Below are 23,894 nucleotides of genomic sequence, written 5' to 3'. Positions count from 1 at the left end.
TGTATATGTGTGGATTAGAGTACAGTTAGAATGCATGTTCTTATGAGGAATGGCTGGTGTTTCGTAATAGGAAAAATGTGAATTGTGACGGCACATATCCAAGTAACATTATCATAACACACTCTTTTGGTCACCAAGAAGGTCATAGAATCCTTTACCAACCGCACAATGACCAAAATCTCCCCCAAACCTTTTCTCATTGATGCAGCCCCCTTCAAACATGGCAATTTCTGCGTCACTGGAGCATGGGAAACTCAGCAAAGACATCGCCTTCGGGGACCTCCTGAAGATCCCGGAGGGGTTCAAAGTAGGGTCTCAGCCAATTGTAAATGTGTTGAAAATGGAAAACAAGAAGTTTGGGTTTTTTTTTATTCAGTGCAGAGTTTGTAAAAATGTAATTTCCAGTCATTTGTTACTTTTGCTACTTTGTGTTTTTTTATTTCAATGCACTCAGCCAGTGTGATTGATGTTTAATGCATCTTTAATTTGTCTACACCTGTGACATCACCTTCCCACTAGCTAGCATAGCTAAAGGTAAGGAATGCTGGGAGAGGCAGTTCATCTGGAGGACCACACAATTCCCAGCCTGGTTTTAAAAGATGAGAATTGATACGAGATCCTATCTGATCTTGGAAGCTAAGCAGGATCAGCCCTGATTAGTACTTGGATGGGAGACTGACAATGAATACCAGATGCTGCACACTATATTACAGAGGAAGGAACTGGTAAACCTGTCTCTGAGTATTGTTTGCCTAAGAAAACCCTATAAAATTCATGGGATTGTCATACTTTTAGAGGCAATTTGAAGGAGTGCACACGCGCACACACAGATACCCAATAGAAGTATAGTAGGTGAATCTGAAATAACACAGTCTGGTGGTAGAGAAAATTGTTAGTCTCTCATAGACTACACTAAAGGAACAAGTCACAAGTGAACCCATCAATATCTCTGGAAATTGTGCTTCTAATAAAGCTTTTGTTGTTTGTATTAAAACACATCACATGTTCATTTCCTAAGTTGAAAGCTGCAAACATTTTATTGATACATGACTTTCTTAATTCAGATTGGATCAGGTTACACCGGGGAAACAATCTTGGCTTTGTTTGTTATCACAGGATAAATGACAAAATGACAGAAGAAGAAGAATAAAAAGAAGAGGAAGGAGGAGGAGGAAGAGGAGGGTGAAAAAAAGACATGGTAGGATTTTTTCCTCCCCCTTATGAATACTGGAAAGATTTTGCACATTGTTATGACTGATATTGCACATTTCTATAAAATGAAACATTTAACATTGCAGTAAACATTACCTAGTTGCATGGCTATTAACAATAGTGGTGCTGTATTTTGGTTGTCTGTTTTGCTTCTTTTTTATCTATCAATCTGCACTGTTCTCCTTGTTGTGCATGTGCAGCTACAGAAAAGACAACACACTTTGTGTAGAGCAGTTTTGTGTAAACTGTACAAGATATCATAGGGGTGACAGTGCTCATGCCTTGTTTTCAGGCTGGAAGTAAGGATTCTCATGGGGATGGAGAATACTCAAGAGACTGTTTTTTTTCCTTTCTCACTCAACATTTCCCCAATTACAAGATCCCCTCCCCTATATCTCAGTATTACAAGAATGTTGACACAGCTTCCACTGAACATAGAAAAGCTGATTCTGCGAATGCACCAGATTTTGTTGCCCTGGCCTCGTTCTTTTACGTTGTCAATGCATTATAGCATTGAATATCATCACCACAAATCTTTGAAACTAAATTGTATTGTTTCATGTTATCCCTGTACAGGGTTTAGCACTATTAAAGTTGCCTTGGATCCTCTTTTAGGAGAAAAGTGGGATAGAAGTGCAATAAATAAAACAAAGTCAGTTCATATGTTATCATTGGTACACTATTTTCCTTCCCTGTGCAGCTAAATGTACAATAGCACAGGACATCCTATCAGGCACTCTGCTAACCTCCGAAAACAGAAGATTATCACACCAGCGCTGGTAAATTGCCTCTAAAACGTTTAGGAAGCACATTTGTGTGAAAGCCTGGCATGCTTCCTCAGCGTCTGGGAATCGTCAGCTTGTTAACATTATTTTCATTTCAAGATTTAACTCTCAATGGATTTCTTTTCTAAGAAAAACAAGTCTAAATTACCTAGATATTACTTGTCATGCCATATTGCTCCCACCAGTCATATCACTATCTAAATGCCTGCTTGCTGAGATGGATAGTTCATCAAAACTAAAACCATTGACTATGAACTAAGATGTTCAATTATTCCTCATTTAATGTTCTCATTGTTATGGCTTTCAGATGAACTAAGTTTGAGGGTATAGCACTTCTTGCAGACATCTTTTAGTGCTATAAATAATTTAAAAAATATAGCTCAATTTATCATTGTGAATGTCCAGTTTAAAAATATACAGATTTATTCATTGCTATTTTGAATAATGCAGACATGAATGTGTAGACTTGCCACCTTCCCATTTCTTGCATTTTGGCTCCGTAATCTTTGCTCTCCCACTTATAAGTAGAATAGTTTCTTTTCAGGTTGTAATTAAAAATGAATAATGTTGGGGGGGGGGAAATCTAGTCAAACAAGCAGAGTAAGATCATGTAGTGACAAACTAAAATGTATAGAGTAAATCAATTCAGCACTGGAAATGTGAAACATGAAAGATAGAAGGGGAAAAAGGAGTATGGTTGCAAGAAAGCGTAAGATCCAAACAATGGTAGAAAACAAGTAAGAGTAGCTAATTTAGGGAGAGAGAGATGCTCTCCACATACTAAACAAAATAATTTTGATTTATGTGTTTCCATTGGTAACTTGAGTAATTCAGGATTGCTAAGAGATATGATTGGTTGAAATACATTTGTGAAGGGAAAAAATGACAAAATTGAAATTGTATAATGTATAATGCATATGTCATATTTTATTATTAATAAAGGTTCAAAAAAAAGAAAAAAGAAAAAATGAATAATGTTAATATAACCCATTAATAATCATGTGAAACTTTTTTTAAAGAAAAGTAAAACCAAATGTCCTCTTGTTTTTCTCTGATTACCAAGTTATACAGTGGATCCTTGTTATACGCTGGGGTTTGGTTCCAAGATCCCCCGTGTATAACAAAATCCGTGTATGCTCAAGTCCCATTAAATATAATGACATAGCAAAATGGTGTCCCTAATAAAAAATGGAACATCAAGGTAAATGTATACTTTTTTGGAACATTTTCAAACCGTGTATGCTTGAATCCGTGTATAAGAAGGGCCGACTGTACTCATATTTAATGGCCTTTTATCTCCTACTGAAGATGCTCAATTCAAATTTGATAATCCTCAAGAAGTACAGAATTCCAGGGCAGAGAAACAACTTTTAATATTTCCTATTTGCTGCCATGGGGCCATTATGGTCAGGCAGGAAAATATTCTTTGAGGCCCTGAAAGAAAAGGAAATTTCTGTCTTGAACAGCATGAACCAATTTTGACTTTTAAGATCAAAGTCTAGCCTTCATTTATAGTAAGGAACATAGTCACTGCAAACTCTAGAGAATTAACATAACATCTTCTGTTTGGGTCAGCTCCTAAATAATTCTGATTTAAAAAGCTAACAGTACTCGGGGAAGACTTTTGGAAGAGCTGATTCAGTACATTGTGGGTGAACTCTATACAACTGTGAGTCTAGAATGCCTTGAGTTAGAACTATCGCTCTAGAGTGCCCTGGTGCTAGAGTGTCACAGTAATAGAGTGCTAAAGTGATATAGCTCTATAGAGCCCTGCGGTAAGTTAAATATTTCTATTTCTGAGATGCTCAGGCTTTGGAGAAGCTACATGTACTCCATATAGTTTGGATTTTGGTGTAAAGAAAGGCTAGAAAGAAGGAGGATGATAGGAAGCATCCTTGTTGAGTTTCAGGTGCTACAGCTCTGGAACTCAAAGGCCTAAATTCTGTTGTTTGTCTTGACTTGAGTAGACCTATTGAACCAGCAGGATTTATCTTTGTGTTGATTCACTTGGTTATTATCTGATTTTTACAGTCTGAAATGAGTTCTCTTTTCAATTTCTAGGTTTGTCTCATCAGTTTGAGGATAGGGGTTGCTTGAAGGCAATTCACTACTCCTGGAAGCATCCAGGAGCATTAACTGAGCTTTTGGGGGAGTTTTCTGAGGTTTTCCCCCTCAACTTTTTTGAAGGAGAGCACAAGGGCTTGGGAGGGGACTGAGAGGATTTGGATACCATAAAAATGGCTTGGAAGTGGCATACAGCCTGTGAAACACACACTCTATTTTAAACATATATCCGTATTTGTTCCCTAATGGGGCAGGTAGCAACTGGGATTGCAGATTTAGAATAAGCAAGTAGCAGAGATAAAGAGCTATTCTCTCCCAACCTGATCATCTTCTTAAAGTTGGACTTAAGAGGGAGAGGTTCGCTATGTAAGTTTCACTACAAATGACATCCCTGTGATGATTTTTCTAAGTCATGGCATAATATATAGAATGTCTTCCCACCTGGATCTCTACCATCAGGTACAAAGTCTCCATAAGTGCATCTGCAGGGAGCTGAGACTCTCCTTTTGATTGCAGAGATCCACACAGTATAGCATGGTATATATTTCACCTGCAAGCAGAGAATCAACATAGAGATGCCATTTTTGGCGGCATCTCTGCAAGCATGATGCATGACCCAATTCTCAAAGTTTGGAATTTTCCAAGAATTTTGGTGGTACGTCCATGGTCCTCAGCCTAGTTTCATCCAACACTGAGGCCCATTCCTGCTCTATGGACTGCCCTTATGAGAACTTTCACCACCACCTTCTCCTCCTCTTCCTCCTCCTCTCTTTCTCTTTCTCTTTCCCTTATATTGTATGTCCATGTGAGTGTAATGGAATATAAAAAGCTATGTACACTGTACCCACTGTAGCCTCTGGCTGCATTCATCATCAGGTGTGTCTTTGATTTATCCTTCCTGTGGATCAATTACCCTTCATAGAAAAAATATTCCACATGTCTGAGAGAAGAGAAACCCACAGTTGAAACTAGCCACTCATACACACATTTACAGTATTTATTTTGTAAACAGATAACATGAGAACAATTTTGGCCAGTTTTATGAGATTAGCACACTGGATTTTCCAGGTTGGATATGGGATGAGTACTTCCTGGGGACGGAGCTGTGCAATAAAATCTGTCCCTGTGCATTTACATTCTGCACCAAGCACGGGAATAAAAGCCAGTGCGCTAATCTGCTTTGATATGAAGATTTTGTTTCAGGAGTATTAGTGCTTGGGCAATAATCATAACCAGCATTTTGAGTTGCATCTGGAATATCAGGGAGCAACTACTATAATGTACTCCCAGCAGCTATATTGGCTGATAGTTTCAAGGAGTTGCAGTTTTATTTTTTGTGGAGGGATAACTTCCCCAAGCTCTGCTTAACCATAGACACCCATTAAAAGAATCTGATAATGCCTCCAGATGAGAAAAAGAAAATTCTGAGTCTCAGGTTTTGTACTTGTACAAACCAATTTTATTTTGACAATTCACATGAGATTTTCTTCATCCCAAAATGCTACCTGGGAGCTCCTGGCATTACTAAGCATTCTTCATTCTTGCTCCCCTGGCTGTTGTAAACTAACCTAATACTTTCCAAAATAAAATGCATCTTTACTTGACTGTATGTTAGTACTATCTCAAATATGTTCTTGGAGCTGCATGACTAACAACACAGCAGGCAAGGGGACCGTTTGAGGGACTTCATGAATGCAGGCCAGAATGCATTGTTCTTGGTGCAAGCTGCCCTTTCATCTGCCCTCTTTGGATTTTGTATGTCATGACTCACTCACCCATTCTCAGGACAGTATGAGCAATACTGGTCACTTTGGGGTCAGGTAGAATAATTGCTTCCTACGCTATACTGTATCTGTTGGGACTTGGTTAACTGGCTATGGGTGGTGTCCATATATTGGCTGTCACTTGGCAGGTCACGGGGGGAGAATATAAGATATCGGTGTACTGTCTGGCATCCCTTTTGGTGAAAGGTTGGGCTCTGAAACTGCCTCTACAGTACATGGGACCTGGGAGGTGGAGAAGGAGTCTTGGGGCCAACCAGAGGGTTTACTCTCATTTATAATGTCTTGGGACCCCTGGTTTTGCCTTCAAATAAATGATTGTCTGGGTAGCAACCAACAGTTTTTGGATTACTCTTGGGGCCAGGTTTTTCAAGAGAAGGTTGAGGGAGGTTGACCCTAGGCTTCAACTGGACCCATCTTGCTCATTCCCAGGCCTTAACCATTTAAATAGGTTATTGGTTAATAGAGTGGTCCTTATTTAACACATTCACTTGCCTCTGCTCTTGTTATTCCATAGTTGATCACCAAAGCAGTAAAAATAGCTGCTGCTAATAAACACAGCTATTGTTTACAGGACACAGATTCGAAAGATTCAAAACCTTGAGAGGTAATGTTAGCACTAAAGCAAAATGATCCTAATGTTTAACTAGTATAATAAGGGTAACACACTTTAGCACTTTGAGTATAACTCCTGAATAATAATTTTAAAAGGCTCAGTGGAAATTAGTAAATAAATCATAAATAAATTGGTGAAAATCAATTCCTGAAATGTTACATGGGACTGAGAATGAGAAAGGGAAAGGGAAGGACACAAGGGAGGAAAATCCAGCATATTTCAAGAAAGAGACTGGATATAACTGGGGAATAAGCAGGGACCAAAAAAAAAAAAAAATAACTGGAGACTTTTGAAACTTTTAGAGACTCCTCTTCCCTTTGAGATGGGAAAAAATCTCACCTTTCTCACCAGAGAAAATTAATCTTTCCTTATCTCAGGAAACATAACTGCCAAAAGAAGAATTTGAAGTCCTTTAGGATATTACTGCATGCAGATTTTAAACTGTGATTTCACTGGCAAAGAAGTAGCTTTGGCAAAACCTATTTGCACACCACTGTCTCTGACCCATAGTCGGGGGAAAACCCATGAATAATCTGGCAATCGTGCAAGTCCCCAGGTGTGAAATGTCACTCCTGGGGCAGTTACACAATCACGAGACAAGTGGTGTCACTATCCCCCCCCCCCCGCACCCCTTGTTATTTCCAAGTGCTCTGATTACCTTTCTTTATTTTTCTGTTCTCTTTCCTTTCATTCTTTCTTTAAAATTATGTCATGGTAACCAAGCTCTGGAATTGCAAGGGAAAAGGGGGAAAACAACAACCAGCTAGAGGCATGCTAGGTAGGGCATAAGGCAGGGTTAAGAGAGAGGGCAGGAAGAGAGTGTGATAGGGGCAGCAGCCCCAGTCCCCTCCATGGACTGGCCCCTCCTTACTTATCAGATCTTCTTTCTCCTCACCTTCCCACCAGGGCCCTCCGTTCTGGTAGTCAAGGGTTCCTGTCTCAGCCCAGGATTTCCTCTGCCCCATCCTGGATTTGCCCCTTTTCACTTGCTGCCCCTCACTCCTGGAACCTTCTTCCTCCACAAGCAAGAGCCATCACTTCATTAACCAGCTTCAAAACGGAGTTGAAAACCATTCTATTCAGAGAAGCCTTCCCAGGCATCGCATAATTGTCGCTTACTATCTGATGTTCTGTTGTTGGCTGTTTATCGATCCATTTCCTGTATTGCTATGTACTGTACAGGTATTACCATAATCTTCTTGTTAATATGTATTTTCCCCTGGATAATGATTAACCTTCCATTTTGAAGCCAAGCCCTCCCTCCAGTCCATCTGCCTTGGTCCAGGCCTCGGAGGTTGAGAGGAACTGCTGGACCTCTTACCCTTTCCCTCCACCACTCCCTTCTCCTTCTGTGTCATGTCTTTTTAGATTGTAAGCCCGAGGGCAGGGAACCGTCTAACTAAAAAGATTGCATGTACAGCGCTGTGTAAATTTACAGCGCTTCATAAATAAAGGTTAATAATAATAATAATAATAATAATAATAATAATAATAATATGAGAGAGGTGCAGTGATGGCTGTATACAAGTGGTATGTTACCAGTTTATTATCAATTGCCTGACTGCTGTGAGAACAGGGCTTGTGTGGAAGAGCCCTAGACAAGACATCTAGACAATTCCACATCATGGAGGACAGTCCTTTTATATTTTTGTAATGTATTAAAACATATTATTCAACTTAGAGTGTACCACAAGCAGACATGACGGGCAACAAAGGTACTCCGTAAACAAAGTCCTTTTTAGTACAAGACAATTTATCTTCAATCTAAGCTTTGGCTAACTGTCATTGTCATTGTCATTACTGTAGCTGTCATTATCTGGTGTGAACTGAGGAGAAGTGGTTTTGTACCAAATTAAATAAAATGGTTTTGTACCTAGAGGAGCAATCACATGTGTCCCTTTTCTGTAAAAGAAAACTGTTTACTGGATGGTGGGCAATTATTTAAATAAAATGAGATTGTGTCAGAAAAGAAGTCTTTGCTCTTTTCTCTTTCTACAAACTTTCTCACTGAATTGGGGCTAACTTTTTTCTACTCTTTATTCTTCTTCTTCAAAGAAATCCAGCATTCTTCATGTTTTAATGTTATGCCTACAGGAGCAGCTGCTTGAGAAAGATTGTATTAGGATAAAATGTAGAGCTGCTAATTCTTAAAATTAATTTACATAGAATTAAGTTTTGGTTTTTTTCTTGACTGAAACATTAACAATCAACATAATCTATATTGGTTTTTATATAATATTGTAGCATGCAGATTGTCATTAAAGCATTTGTTCATTTATTAAATAATTCTATGTAAAAGCTTTTACTGTATTCATTTTGTGTACAGTGATTATATCCTGAATTCTTTAAATGCTGCTGAATTTATATTTCTTTTTTAAAAAGGCCTTTTAAATTGTAGAAGGTAACTTTTACCCACACACAGCCAATTTACTAGTAATCTCTTCTACAGACGTAAATAAATCAAAGAACCAGATCGTCTTTTCCCCAATCTTGTCTGAAAAAACAAACAAAACAGAAACAAAAACAGAAAAGCAGGTGCAATCTATGATAACTGATCCCTTCCAATTGTGTGTCACCTTCTCATGTTATGCTCATCAGAAAACAGAACAGCACTGCTCTGTGACTGATTCATCTACTTGATGTTCACAGCTCACCAAGATCTCCTTTACACAACACAATTATAGCACTTTGATCCTATTCAAGTGCCATGGTTCCAGCCTATAGATTGTGGGATTGATCGTTTAGGGAGGGACATTTAGAATTCTTAGCCAGAAAGCTTTAGTGCCTCACCAAACAACAAATTAGGGGGTGTTGTAGGGTGTGTGTGCAGGCCACAAAGCTCTCCAGGTGGGCCAATGCAGCTCCCTTAACCCTAGCAGTTGTGCACCCCTGGTTTAGAGGCTTCAGAACATTTTAAGTGTTGAACATCTGGCAGTGATTCTTTACATATATTTAGGCCTATATTTAGGCTCTGGCCTTGCAGAATCATTGATCAGAACAGAGAGTACAGTCAAGAAATCAGAAGAAGATTATGCTGGAAAGGGCAGCAATGAAAGAACTAGAAAAGATCATTAAGTGCAATGATATAAAACTGAACATTAAAGTTAGAATCGTACAAGCCACCATATTTCCCATCACCTAGTATGGATGTGAGAGCTGGACAGTGAGGAAAGTGGATACAAAGAAAATCAACTCATTTCAGATGTGGTGCTGGAGTGCTGAGGATATGGTGGGTGGCCAAAAAGACAAATAATAAATAAATAAATAAAATTTTTATTTGTATACCGCCCTTCTTACAATCAGGGCAGTGAACAACATCTATCAAAAACAATACATGTGCGTACATACAATAAACAACAAGTTACAATTAAAATCACAATTAAAAACCAGTTCTGGCCAGCATACTACTGCTGTCAGAGGGGGGGAAGACTAGCTGGAGCCTGTATCTGGGAATGCAAGCTTAAACAAGAAGGCTTTTAGTTCCTTCTTGAAGTGGGTTAGGGAGGTGGCCGAGCGGAGCTGTCCGGGCAGTGAATTCCAGAGGGTCGGGGCCGAGATGGTAAAGGTCCTCCTAGCTGTGGAGGCCAATCTTGCTCCAGGGACCCTCAGTAGCTGCTGCCCAGATGTTCTGAGTGTGCAGGGCGGATTGTATGGGGAGAGGCGGTCCTCTAGGTATCCTGGGCCCAAGCCATTTAGGGCTTTATAGGTTATAACCAACACCTTGTATTGCGCCCGGAAGCGAATAGGCAGCCAGTGCAGATCTTTAAGCACTGGTGTTATATGGCTGGCCCTGGATATGCCAGTGACCAGTCTGGCTGCCATGTTTTGTACCAATTGTAACTTCTGGGTTTGGTACAAGGGTTGCCCCATGTACAGCGCGTTGCAGAAATCCAAACGAGAGGTTACCAGAGCATGTACTACCGTTTCAAGGTCCCTCTGGCCCAGGTAGGGACGCAGCTGGCGTATCAGCCGAAGTTGATAATAGGTACTCCTGACCGTCGCATCCACCTGAGATGTAAGGTGAAGCGACGAGTCAAGGAGCACCCCCAGACTGCGTACAGAGTCCTTCACGGGAAGCGTGACCCCGTTCAGGACAGGTGGAACCACCGCCATCCCTGGACCAGGAGAACCTATCACGAGTACCTCTGTTTTCTCTGGATTCAGGCTGAGTCTGTTTTCCCTCATCCAGCCCATTACTGACTCCAGACAGGCCACGAGGGGAGACGCCATCCTCAGTCACTGCATCAGTCGGAGACATAGAGAAGATTATTTGGGTGTCATCAGCGTACTGATAACCCCGCGCCCCATGTCTCCGGATGATCTCTCCCAGCGGTTTCATGTAAATGTTAAAAAGCATGGTTCAAGCTCAAACTGTTCCTGGAAAACAAGATGACCAAAATGTGGCCGTCATACTTTGGCCATATCAGAAGGCATGACTCATTGGAAAAGACCATAATGCTAGGAAAGGCAGAGGGAAGTAGAAAGAAAAAAATGTTGCACACCAGATGGACAGACTCAATCAAGGATGCCACAGAGCTGAGCTTGCAGGATCTGAGCACTGTTGAGGACAGAGGGCCTTGGAGACGTCTCTTTCACAGGATCACCATAAACTGAGCCTGAATCAAAGTGAGTTAACAATGGAGTATATTGCTTTGGCCAATAGGTTGTCCTGCCTCTTCTGGTTTCAGTTCTGGATCTGGCATGCCCCTGGATGTTATCATACCTAAATCGCCACTTATCTAGTTGGGATGTCATCAGCCAGATACATTACATCCCGGGTAGAAGCCTTGCTCAGCCCACACTTTTTCAAAGTTGGGGAGCTTCCAACTTAAAAAATTGGCAGACTGAGCAAGGCTTCAACCCGGGATGCATCCAGGCGGCAGCACCCCACATAGATCGGTGATGATTTAGTTATGATAACATCTGGGGGCATCCCAGATCCAGAACTGAAGCCAAAAGTGATAAGCCAGCTCATTGGTCAAAGTGATAAGGTCCAATAACAACTTGCAGGAAAAATGAGTAAAACCTGACTTGGGGGGGGGGGGGGGGGGGGGATGACTAAAAATTGCTTAGTAGAAAATTGAATTAAAAGTTACTTGATAGTGATCCAATTTTCTATGGATAATTTCTACTCTTGACTGATGACTTCACTGTAACATGTGAATGCTCACCCCATGTTCCTAAGACTTCCATACTGAGGAAGCTACTCTGAAAGAGTATCCAAGGACAAAAATTTCATGGAGTAGAGAAATGCCACAGTCAAGGCATTATTTGTACTCAATTATTAATGCCTTTGTTTATTAATATTTCTTAATTTTGTAGAACTTATAAAATAATTATGTACACACACACACACACACACACACACACACCTCCATGGTGTTTTAAATTTGCCAATGGATACCAGGAGAAGCCATACCATATATTTTCCAAATCACAACAAATCAAATCAAAATAGAAAGATTTTCTCTCACTATGTTTTTTGCCACTAAATATTCCCGTTACTAGAGAGATGGCAGTCTTTAAAAAAATATAAAAAATAAGATTCTCAAGCTGAATTGAAAATGGATGTATCATTATCTTTCCTTCATCCAAACTCCTCACATGAATGAAGTCTTTGAACAATAGACCATCCATCTGCACAGATAGGGTTTTTAAATGCTATAGAATTATACAAAAGTACAATGTGTGATGGAGACTCCCTGGGCTTCCTTTGAAAGGTGTCTCTGATGAGCTGCCAAGCTGCCTCTGTGCGGGCAACAGCTGTCTTTCCAAGACAAAGCTAAGGAATTTAGTACCTCTGGAATTCATGCATTGTGGTCTTTTAAAGTCCAGAAATAAGCTAGAAGGATGAGAAGCAGGCCAAAATATAACTTTATTCTGAAGAGTCTCCAAGACCCACCTGTACAACAATGTACAGACCCCTTGGAAACTGTCAGTCCTCAAATGACCAGCTTCTTAATTCTAAGGGAGAGTCACAAAACTATAAATTTGTTCACTGTGTGCACTTCAAGTGATTGTTTAGTTTGTCCCGTTTTTGTACAAATGCCTGCAACAAAAAGAACAACCAACAAACAAATCAATACACCTCCTCCAAAGGTCCAGGTTTGTAAATGGGAACAAAATTTCTGTCAATCTTCATGCCCTAAGTTAAGAAATAATAATGAGTCAATGTGATGTAATGGTATCTGCACTGTAGAAATAATGCAGTTCAACACCATTTTAACCTTCATGGCTCAATGCTATAGAATCCTGGGATCTGTAATTTGGTGGAGCATCAAAGTTCTCTGACAAAGAAGGCTAAATATCTCACAAATCTACAGACCCTACAATTTCATACCATTCAGCCATAACAATTAAAGTGGTGATAAACGACATTATTTCTGCAGTGCAGATGCAGCATAGGACTCTGATTTGAAACTGCACTCAACCAAGCAAACCCACTGAGTGATCTTGAGCAAGCCACATTCTCTCATCCTCAGAGGAAGGCAATGGCAATGACCTTCCTACAAACAAATCTGGCCAAGATCACCTTAGGTGATTAAATCAGAAATAACTTGCAGGTACACAGCAAGAAGAACCGTTCATTAACTCATTAGCAACAGAAACAATTGAGGAACTAAGACTACTCATATTAATATTTTATTTTGAATGCTATTAGTTGTGTTAGAATGTGAGGAAAAAACTCACAGAAGGAAATGTACTCAGAGGATGACACTAATGAAGTGTGGGGGGAAATTGTGAGGCTTACTTTTGCTGATCTCCAAGAGCTCTTTGTCCAATAGATTTTAACAACGACTCTGGATGGACTGCTACCTTTGGTGATGTTTTGGGACTAGTGTCAGAATCGCCACTTTCTTCATCTCCCATGGCTTTAATATAACTTCCACTCCTCATCCTTCTGCAGGGAATCTCGTCATCTTTACCACCAGCAGGATACCCTCCCCATTCATCTTGAGGCACCTAGGAGAGTACATTACAGTAAACTCAAAATAGCATTCAATCTGATATTGTTACGGCACCCCTCTAAGAATGAACATTATTATGAATAATAATAATTTAATCAGGCTGTTAAGTTATAAAGTCATGGACTATGACTGCAGAAGGCTATTCACCAAGTAAGCAAGTAAAAATTAACCACTAGGTTGGATGGTTATGAATCAGTAAATTCATCAAGCATTGTACAGATACACTGAACTAGTTTTATAGTCACAAAAATAAAATAAAAAATACAAGTAGATTAATGTATATCAGTAAGTTGATGTTTGCTGTTTTAATAGTACATTATGTTGTTGGTTTTTCCTTCTTCCTTTCTTTTTTTGCGGCATTCAAGACACTTTAAGCAAACAAAATTGTTGCACTGGGTAGTAGAAAAACCAATTCATAGCAGACCAATAAGCAGGATCCATGGTATGAATTTTACTCAACCATTTCATTGTGTCTCATCTGATTTACAAATATTTCTCTCTAAAACATAGGCACTTTCATATGCCTTTCTTCAAAATGGCCATACCACTTCATCCCAGCTTGTGTATTCTGCAACTGCTTCTCTTTCCAACCCAGGTGTTATCTTCACCCACACAGCACAGCATGCATTTAGACATGCTCTTTCTTCTTCCTACCAGTATCCAGGGGAAAGCACATACATGCCAAATAGAGGTGGTGAGCTTTCAATCCCACCCCAACACTTATTTTCAGCAAACATTTCATCAAAATGTGTTATTCATCTTCTGAAATACCTTAAATAGAAAGTGTTGCATATTAGAGGAAGGATTTAAATTGGCTCTCTTGACGGATCAGCACTAAATTGACAAACTTTGGGCAGGTCTACACTGGCCAGAATACTCTGGGCTGCTCCCAGAATATTCTGGCCCAGAAACTACCCTGAATTTCCCTGTTACCTGGGCACTCTGCTTGTCAGTTTTTTACATGTGTCCTTCTGTGATGCTCAAAAGTGAAAGCTCCCTGAGGTTGAAAATGAAGTGCTCACTGTTGATCACATGGATGGGCATCTCTGTGTCATCAGAGGGAGCAACTTGCATCAGTAGCATCAGTGCCAGTTGGCACAGCAAATGCTGCATAAAGAGCTGCCCGACATCACTCTGGATGGCTATGGATTTTCCTGGAAGATCTGGAGCAAATGGTAGCTTTTAAAAAACTGGATTAAAGCAGGGATGCTCCAGATTCACTATGGAACTGGTCTTCCCATGTGATGACAGTGCTGATTTCAATCAGGCCTTTGGACCTGCCTCTTGTGGACTGGGTAATGAGACGACAGGGTGAAACTGATTGTAAATGGCCTGTTTCAACATGCCCTTTGATATGAGTTCAGGGACTGATAAAGGATTGAGGAATAAGTTATTATTATGTACTGCCTGAGAAAATAAATCCAGACTCAGGCAAGGCAAGACCTGAGCTCTCCAAACACAAGGAAGCCACTTTTGACACCTCCTCAATGCTCTCCAGAGCAATGGCATCTAAGTTTGCCATTAAAAATCAGGAGCAAACCGCCAAATGCACACCATAAATAGGAGAAGGGAGCAGGTTCACTGTCATCAATGGGAAAATAAAACTTTGAACTCCCTATTTTTGTGTGTAAGGCAACAGTTAATGCCTTGGTTTTTTCCAGTACATATCACGACAATTAACCCTCAAATTAATTGAAATGTATAAACTTATTTAAACAAAAGATGAGTGATGAGATGTTATTTGCTAATAATGAGTGAGGAGATTTGATTTAATAAGGAGATTAATCTCTCTAAATGCTAATTAATCAAATATGTGTGGTGGGATATATTTGTCAGTGGTGAGTAAGGAAAACCTCCCCCCTTAAGAATTACAGTTAAATTGAAAAAAATAAAATAATGGAAAAGTACTTTTTGTGTGTTTTGTTCATTTAAAAAAGTATGCTAAGCTCCACCCTTCCCCTTAGGCAACACCCTTTGGGCACCTGACCAACTTGAAAAGTGACTCCCAGCACCATGGGAGTCACTCTCCCTGTTCTAGATGCAATCCACATAACATTGAACTCAACATTAGATTTTAAAGGAACTGGACAAGGTACCAATGCAAGCGGACATATTTTATTTGACTTTTGGCACCAGATAAAGGCTGTCGTTTCTATTTTAAGGCACCAGTAATATAAGCAGAGGTTTAAATGACTCTTTGATATATTGTAACTGCAGCTTGGCTTCCTGTATGACACTTCCACTGAGCCAAGAATCAGTCAATGGAAAGATGGCATTGACACACGTGAAGGAGCAAACAGGAATCTATGGAAGTTATAGAAGTGAGAGGGAGAAAAGGAATATAAAAATAAATGGAGAAGAATCCAAGTTTACAAACAGCTTACACATTATCCTAATACTATACTAATACTAATATAAAACAAATGGTTCTTTGAGCAGCTAGAAATACTCCTGGAAGCTCAGATGATCTAACTGAGGATCCTGTTGAATGAGTTTACAACCCCATCTTACCATTCTCAAATTCAGTGCTATTTTGGGAGGGAGCTAGGTCCAATCACACTTAAATGCCACCAAAATCGCCACCCAGGTCGAGCTTGAATGCAGCCCAGGTTGAAGCTGTGCCCAGATGGCCTGTTTTTCAACACAGAAGTTTCCAACTTCTAAAAGCGGCCTACAGGACCCAGGCTGCATCCAGGACAGACTTGGGTGGTGATTTGGCGGTGATTTCTATGTGATAGGACCCAGCTGCCTGCTGAATTAGCACTGAATTTGGGAATGGTAAAACCGGGGTTTTAACCCATGCGATAGGGTCCATAGTCTGTTGTACTTTGGCCAGGAGAAGGCATGAGTCATTAGAAAAGACAATAATGCTAGGAAAGGTAGAAGGCAGTAGAAAGAGGGGAAAACTGCATGCCAGATGGTTAAACTCAATCAGAGAGGTCATGGGCATTAAATTATAGGAACTGAGTAGAGCAATGGAGGATAGGGAGTCTTGGAGATGTCTCATACACAGGGGTGCCATGGATTGGGGATGATTTGAGGGCTGTTAACAATAATTGCAGTGCAGATGAAAAGAAAAAATAGTTCATTTTTCCAGCTATAATCTACTTCTGTCTGTTTTTACATGGTAAACTAAAGTGTCTGTGTGTGTGTCAGGGGGGAGTCTGAGCTGAAACACACATGCTCATGTGTGCACACACACAGAAACACACATGAGCTCCAGACCTGAGTCAACAGTTGATCTCATCCTTCACTGTCTTACTGAAACTGAAAATGGAGTAGCACAGAGCTGCCATAAGGACCATAGCGACATTAAAAAACCACGATTGCATAAATGTCTTCATTTTGGGAACATAAACAAAAGAAGTGTTTCACCTCTGCACTAAATTTGAAACTGAGCACGTCATTGGATCACGTTTCCATAGTCTCAAATAAATCAGATTAGTCCCCTATTTTGTCCGTAGTATAATCTGAATCATTGAGGCATCTGAAATGTCACTTAAAAATCTAGCCTGATACGACAGTTTTCTGATAACTGCACTGTACGTCACAAAATTATCACACCTCATAAAAAGCATCTCACTTTCTTTCTCCATTATTCATTTGGAACAGTAGGGGAAAATATGTATACATGCACTGAGAATCATTGAAGTTGCGTTATGGCTTGTGCAAATAGTTACTGGGGCCTGAAATTCCCATCTGCAGAGTTTGCATCTCGTAATTGGGAATGATTACCCTAATTACTGACTTGCAACAAGTGATGATATCTTTAACGTCTAAAAAGCCTTTTTCCTGTTCCAGATTTTAAATTCTTGTATCTGCATTTCATCATGCACACAAGAATGCATATATCTTAGGAGAATGAGTGATGACAGGCTTAGTGCCTACATCAAATAGGGGCAAAATTGGCTCCACAGCACAGGCAAAAATACTATTGCTAGTACCAACTTGAGTAAACGTACTGAATTAATAGGGTACACACCAGCCTTATCATTCACCAATTGATTTGTGATGTACGTCTACTCAAGTTAGAACTAGCAAACTAATTTACAACAGGAGGAGGAATCATAGGCCCTCTAGATACTTTTTGGACTATAACTCCCACCAGTTCACAACACTTGCTATGTTGGTTATGGCCGCTAGGACTTGCAGTCCAACAACATCTGAAGGATTACATTTTTCTGACCACTTATTTATATCATCGGATTGATTGCAAACTACATTTTATAGGCAAAAATACAGATACAACATGCATGCATTTTGTGCTCAGACTTTTGGCCTGAGTATAAAATGTCTTTTGAGAAGACATTAGAGAAATAACTGGAAGAATTGACAAACACCATTATCTACCAGACTCACATCTGCAACGCAGACATCAAAATAGTTCTGTTCAGGCATTTGATCTAAAATGCTAAAAATGCGTAGAGACATCTACACTGGCCTCACCCCCTGCATTTCCCTCTCAGGGCATGTCTACACAAGCCAATTTCATTGGTTTCCCCCTCATCTCACTGTAACGTGTTTACATGATGCAGGGCCAAAGCTTTGATTCAAGTGCAGTAGTTCTGAATCTAGAAACAGAAATGATGACTTGGTTGGCATGGGGAGAGGGAATCACTGCCCCATGTATTGCCCATTTCTACCCTACAGCATATTAAACTACAATTCTGGGATGTTGTAAGGATTATGGAGCCAACGTACATGAAATGTGCTGACTGCATGATAAAAGAGGGATAGAAATATTACTCCTGTGATTATTAACAGTATTATTCATTTATTTTAAACTGTAATCTTGCCTAGAAAATATATTCACTTTATTCTTTTCATTCTGCTGTGTGATTATTTACATTTAAACAACAATTTAACTTGAGCAAGTGTTGTAAGTCACTCAATTGTGAGTGGAAGGGGAGGTCAGAAAAACAGACCCCTTTTTAAAACAAGGTGTGGTTCTTTTTCATTTTACTTTAGCATGGATGTGTTTCATTTTTGTCGCACTCCATATAGAAAAAAAGAAAACAAATAATATATTACTGTTATGTTTCCCTCCCCAGGTATCAGTGGGAGTAGAAGTTGTGGGAGGCAGAATTTTACTATGTTGGTTCTGAGTCTATTTGTACCTTTCTTTATGTTTTCACTAGGTTCCTCCAGGAGTCCTCATAGTTATTTAAATGAAGCAAACTACTGTATATTTATACTGCCATCAGCTTTTTGCCATCAAAGGCAAGCTGTTCTCTTTACATTCTATGTTCATCGTGTGGGACCATTCCAGCTAGCCACATGGGTTTAGCACAGAACTTGGAAACATTAACCTTGTAAGCTGCAGCTCCTAAAAGCTCCCAGTCAGCATGGCTGTTACTACCAAGTTATGGCATTTAAATGAACAGCCACGTGAGGGGACCAGCTGCCCCTCCAGGAGGAGGAAGGCTGGAAAGAGACGAGACTGACAGAAAAGGAGAGGAAGAGCCAAAAAGAACCAGCATTTTTTTTAAAAAAATAATAATTCTGGACATGTGTAGAAATGTGGCTAGAAAGTGAGGGAAAAGCTTGATATTTCTGAGTGCAAGACAAATGGAATGTGATGGTTCTATTTTATCTATGGAGCTTATTACCTGGGAAGTTTATCGCACCGGGTTTAAAACGTTCCCCGGTGTGTTCTAACGTGCCCGCATGGGGGCATGCACGGAACATGAAAGGAACGCAATGGGGCCAAGAACCCCATTTTACCGCACACTGGAATGCCGCCTTTGCCGCCGGGTGTTCCAATCGCATTCCCATTGAGTTCCAGAGGGCGCCATTTCTGGGGATACTTAGAAACAGTTCCTGGAAATTGCGCCCTCTGGAACTCAATGGGAACGCGATTGAAATGCCCGGCGGCAAAAGCGGCATTCCAGTGTGCGGTAAAATGGAGTTCTTGGCCCCATCGTGTTCCTGTCACGTTTCGTGCGTGCCCCCGCATGGGCATGTTAGAATGCACCAGGGAACGTTTTAAACCAAGTGCGATAAACTTCTGGCTTTTAAATTCAGCTTACCTCTATCTAGCTTAAAGCTTAATTTGGGTGGCTTCCTGATGTTATCAGAAGGTTTTTGCCACCCAATTTGCTGCCCAAATACAGCCCTGGTCCATCTCCACTTCCAGGAGCACTCTAGCGGCCATTTTCTTAAGCCGGAAAACTCCAGAATCCAAAAAGAGCCGCAATGAGCACTCCTGGAAGCAGGGATGTACCCAGGATGTATTTGGGCAGCAAATTCGATGGCAAAAACCTTCTAATAACATCAGGGTGCCACCTGAATTAAGCTTTAAACTGGATAGAGGTAAGCCAAATTAAAAAGCCAAGTGATAAGCTCCTAAATTTACTTCATATCCCCTTTTGGTTCTGATTGTACTCCCACTGGCATGGGTCACCCCAACAAGACTTTCAATGCCAGATAGCAATAGCAATATCAGCTTCAAACCACCTAAACAGTCTCTAAGCAGTTTACAACTGTAAGCTAATTGCCCACAACAAGCTGGCTACTCATTTTAGTGATCTCGCAAGTATGCAAGCCTGAGTTGAGCTTGAGCCTTGGGTTATACTGACCTCACAACCTTAGGGTTTGTGAGTGAGTGGTTGCAGTACAGGCATTTAACCACTGTACCACCAGGCACTGTGCCTCTTACCAGATGAAATTACTGACCTAAAATGTTTGTGGACCTCTAGTTTAGGACAGAGCTAGTGTGGTGTAGTAGTCTGTTGGACTGCAACTCTGGAGACCCGGGTTTGAATGTCGGCTCAGCCATGAAGCCCACTGGATGATCTTGGGCAAGTCATGCCTTCTCAGCCTGAGAGGAAGACAATGGAAAACCCCCTCTGAACAAATCTTGCCCCAAAATCCCTATAATAACTTCAACTTAGGGTTGCCATAAGTTGGAAACAATTTAAAGGCACATGATGATGATATCAACAACAATAACAACAAAGTTTAGGACAACTCACACAATGGTTTCTTATACTGGCTTGTTTCCCAAAACTATGGGTGGGGAAAAGGTGGCCTCCAAAAGTTTCTTCCAAACCCCTCCCCAAACATACCCCCACTACAAAAAGGGGAAAAAAAGCTTTCTTGATTTTTTTTCTCCCCCCAATGCCAAACCACTACTCCTGCTGTGACAGTTTATCCCTTCACACACCCATGCTCCTTCTTGAACCTGAAAATACAATTTGGAACCCACTTATGGTTTTCCTTTTGCTCCAAAACTGTCTAGAAATAAAGTGAGGTGGACCACCATGAAGATACTGTATAGAAAATCACACATACAATACGCAGCACACACACACCATGGAATGGGAGTGTATTTATTTTGTCAAAGATCTGACCGAGTTTTTCAAGAAGCACATGGAGTTGGGTAGAGAAGGAAATTTTGATCCATTACTGATGTCTGTCCCACCAGTTGGGGACACTTTTAGATACAATTTACTGTGTCCTCGCAATAATGATTACACCATATATTTTAACTATGAGCTCACCTCTGGTGCAATCTGCATTTACAGTTTTTACAATTTCTTTTTTTTTAATTGAAAGAAAAAATGGGATAAGAATATATATTCTCTTATTTATATAATGGTATATAACAGGGGTAGGCAACCTTTCTGAGCCGGGGGCCAGGTTGCTGTCCCTCAGACAACTGGGGGGGGTCGAAGCCAAAAAATAAATAATTAAATAATTTTTTAAAAAAATTACATATATAAATAAACCAGGACAAATGTAGGATGAAATTTTCAAATGGAGGACACTTTTTTAAAAAATGGAGGACACGCAAAAAAGTTTGCTGATTTTTTTAAAAAATGTTAATATAAATGCATGTTTCTGAGGCTTCTATAGACAATTGCCCCCAAAAGGCCCTGGCGACAATCGGCGGCAGGACTGGGCTGGGGCCGGTCCCAAGGCCTCGCCGGGCCGCATCCGGCCCGCAGGCCGTAGGTTGCCTACCCCTGGTATATAATGATGAACATGAGCTGTTGGGTCTCTGATTACTTCATCTTTTTATTATTTTTTTAAATTGATATTTTCCATTACATCCTTAGAAATTCTATTTTAAGAAGAGTGATGAACACGTCACATATATTTTACAAAGAAGACTTAGCAATTCAGCTGCCACTTTATTAATGTAAAATTGGCATGGTTCCTTTAAGAACACTGAATATAGTGTATTAATTGCATTCCATTTTACTAATGGGACAACTTATTCCCCCGCCCCCCGAATCGACTTTAACTTGAAATATATTTTGTTAATTCAATGAATCATTCTCAACCAGGATCTGTTTCCAAATATTTCATGAAAGCACTCTGATCAGCAATGCTGTACCTACCACCTTGGGATCTGGGGAATTGTTCTTCTCCATTAAACCAACAGCCTCAAATATTCCTACCATCCTATTATTTATTCAAGCCCTACACATTTTCTCTGTAAGTTAGGGAAACATTATTGGCAAATATTGACCTAGTGACTCAGGCAGAGAGAGGTTAATATATGCAGTTTGAACATAGTGATAGATGATAGCACTTAAATGATGAATCCTGAAACACCCATATTCATGCATGGCCATTATTCAAGATGAGACTCCATATGTTTTGGGAAATCAGTGGCCAGGTCTCATTTTTAAAAAATACAGCAAACATAATTAGCAGCTCCAGATCGCTCCTTTGAAAGGTAGTACTGTACTAGCAAGGGGTATTGCTATCCACAGTTTCCCAAACCAAATTCCACCACCAAAGTTTTTATTAGAGGGAAATATCCAAGCAAGACCCAGGGATGATTTGCAAATTCTGTGCCCTGTGAAATTCTTCCCAGTTGAACACCCCCCAGCTAAAACAGGACAGTTTCCCAGAGCAGATGAATTAAAAAAAGTTGCATAATTAAATAACTTTAAGCAGTGAGGTTTAAATATGTAATTAACATAGACAAAAATGTTCCAGCTAACCAACAATTTTAACAAATGACTCTTAATAAGATTAGGTTGCTCAGGAGCAACATTTCACACTACACAATTATTGTGCTATGATTCCATTTTAATTGTCATTAATTGTCATGGCAACCTCCTATGTAACCCTGGGATTTGTATTTTAGGGATGGGTATTAGAACCCCCAGCAAGAGAGCTGTAGTCTCTCGACAAACTACAAAAATCCACAGGATGCAGACATGGTAATTAGTTGGAATAATGCTATTACAATTGTGTAGTGTGAAAGGGGCCCTGTTTACTTACTATGGGCTTGTTTGTTGTAGGCTGCAAGAATAGGGTTCCCAAGTTTCATTGCTTGGCCCCAAGTCTCACGGTTTGGTATATCTTCTCCAGCCCCCAGGGCAAGGGGGAAGAATTCAGAAAAGGGTGTGTGTGTATTTTCCTCACTTGTTAGACTTTGCATTTTTATTTGAATCGTATATTCTGTGAAAACATAGTTGATGCTTAAGATATCATGCTCAGTGACATCACCAGGGCTTGTCTGCTTCGACTTCACAAGGATTATCTCTAAGGCTCAGGTACTGAAATTTTAGGGTCTGAGATAGTTCTGGTGATCCCAGAAGGAAAAAAAAAACATTGGTTAACCAGTTGTGCATTTGGGCTACTCTCTTGATGTTTGGATCAGGTTTGGGCCTTGGATTTGGCCTTTGATTGGAGAAGACACTGAAGCATTTAGGGCTGAGAAGAAGACAAGCAATGTTAGGAAACAGATTTACTCTGGGAGAACTGGACAGCAAAGAGATTAGCAGATCAGAGTCTAGAAGAATTTGTCTATGGACTAGTCTATTAAGGCCTGCTGTGGGAAAAATGGGAAGTGGGAGGGGAATAAAAAATAAGATTAAATTGGGGTGGGTAAGAGAACTTTAGCGCTCAGAAGCCATCATCCACTAGATTTGCTATTGTTGTTATGTGCCTTCAAATCAATTCTGACCGACAGTAACCCTATCATAAGGTTTTCTTGGCAAGGTTTATTCAGGCAGGTTTGCCATTGTCTTCCTCAATGGATGAGAGAGTGTGACTTGCCCCAGGTCACCCAATGCATTTCTGTGCCTGATCAGGGGTTTGATCCATAGTCATCTGGAGTCCTAGCCCCACACTCAAAAACACTGTATTACCCTAGCTCTAGACTGGCCTTTTTAAAGGCACCACAGGGACCTGTTACCCAAAGAAAGGTGGGAAACTGGGGAATCCTCACCTAGTATGACAGTGTTACTTTAAAAGTTAGCTTTGCAAGAGGCTGGGTAACCTTTAAGATCATTGGCACCTCTGTATAGCAGTTATAACTGAGGAGGACTCTAGGTTTGGGTAAATTAAGGTGGTTTTATTTAGGAAAAATGCAAAGTGCAATCACACACACACACAATAGCAATTCAGACACAGCATTCAGAGCTAACTGATATGGAAATATGGAAACTGGGTAGCAGAGTTTCGAGGGTTTAAAGAGGGCAATATTTCCCTCTGAAGAGTGAAC

The 23,894-nt window shown here is 40.3% G+C and overlaps 1 protein-coding gene across 6 annotated transcripts in view; it reads right to left on the bottom strand.

The window, feature by feature from the left end:
* DLGAP2 (DLG associated protein 2) overlaps nt 1-23,894 on the bottom strand; it is a 587,254-nt gene that overhangs the window by 69,399 nt on the left and 493,961 nt on the right. For all 6 annotated transcript variants that reach the window (XM_042444836.1, XM_042444842.1, XM_042444839.1 and 3 more), the window contains one exon: nt 13,210-13,421. In XM_042444836.1, coding sequence (XP_042300770.1) covers nt 13,210-13,421 — 212 coding nt within the window. The remainder of the gene's footprint in view (nt 1-13,209; nt 13,422-23,894) is intronic.

Source organism: Sceloporus undulatus, chromosome 1 (assembly GCF_019175285.1).
Source record: "Sceloporus undulatus isolate JIND9_A2432 ecotype Alabama chromosome 1, SceUnd_v1.1, whole genome shotgun sequence".
In the NCBI taxonomy this organism is placed as follows: domain Eukaryota; kingdom Metazoa; phylum Chordata; class Lepidosauria; order Squamata; family Phrynosomatidae; genus Sceloporus; species Sceloporus undulatus.
This window is presented reverse-complemented; position numbering and strand designations above follow the sequence as displayed.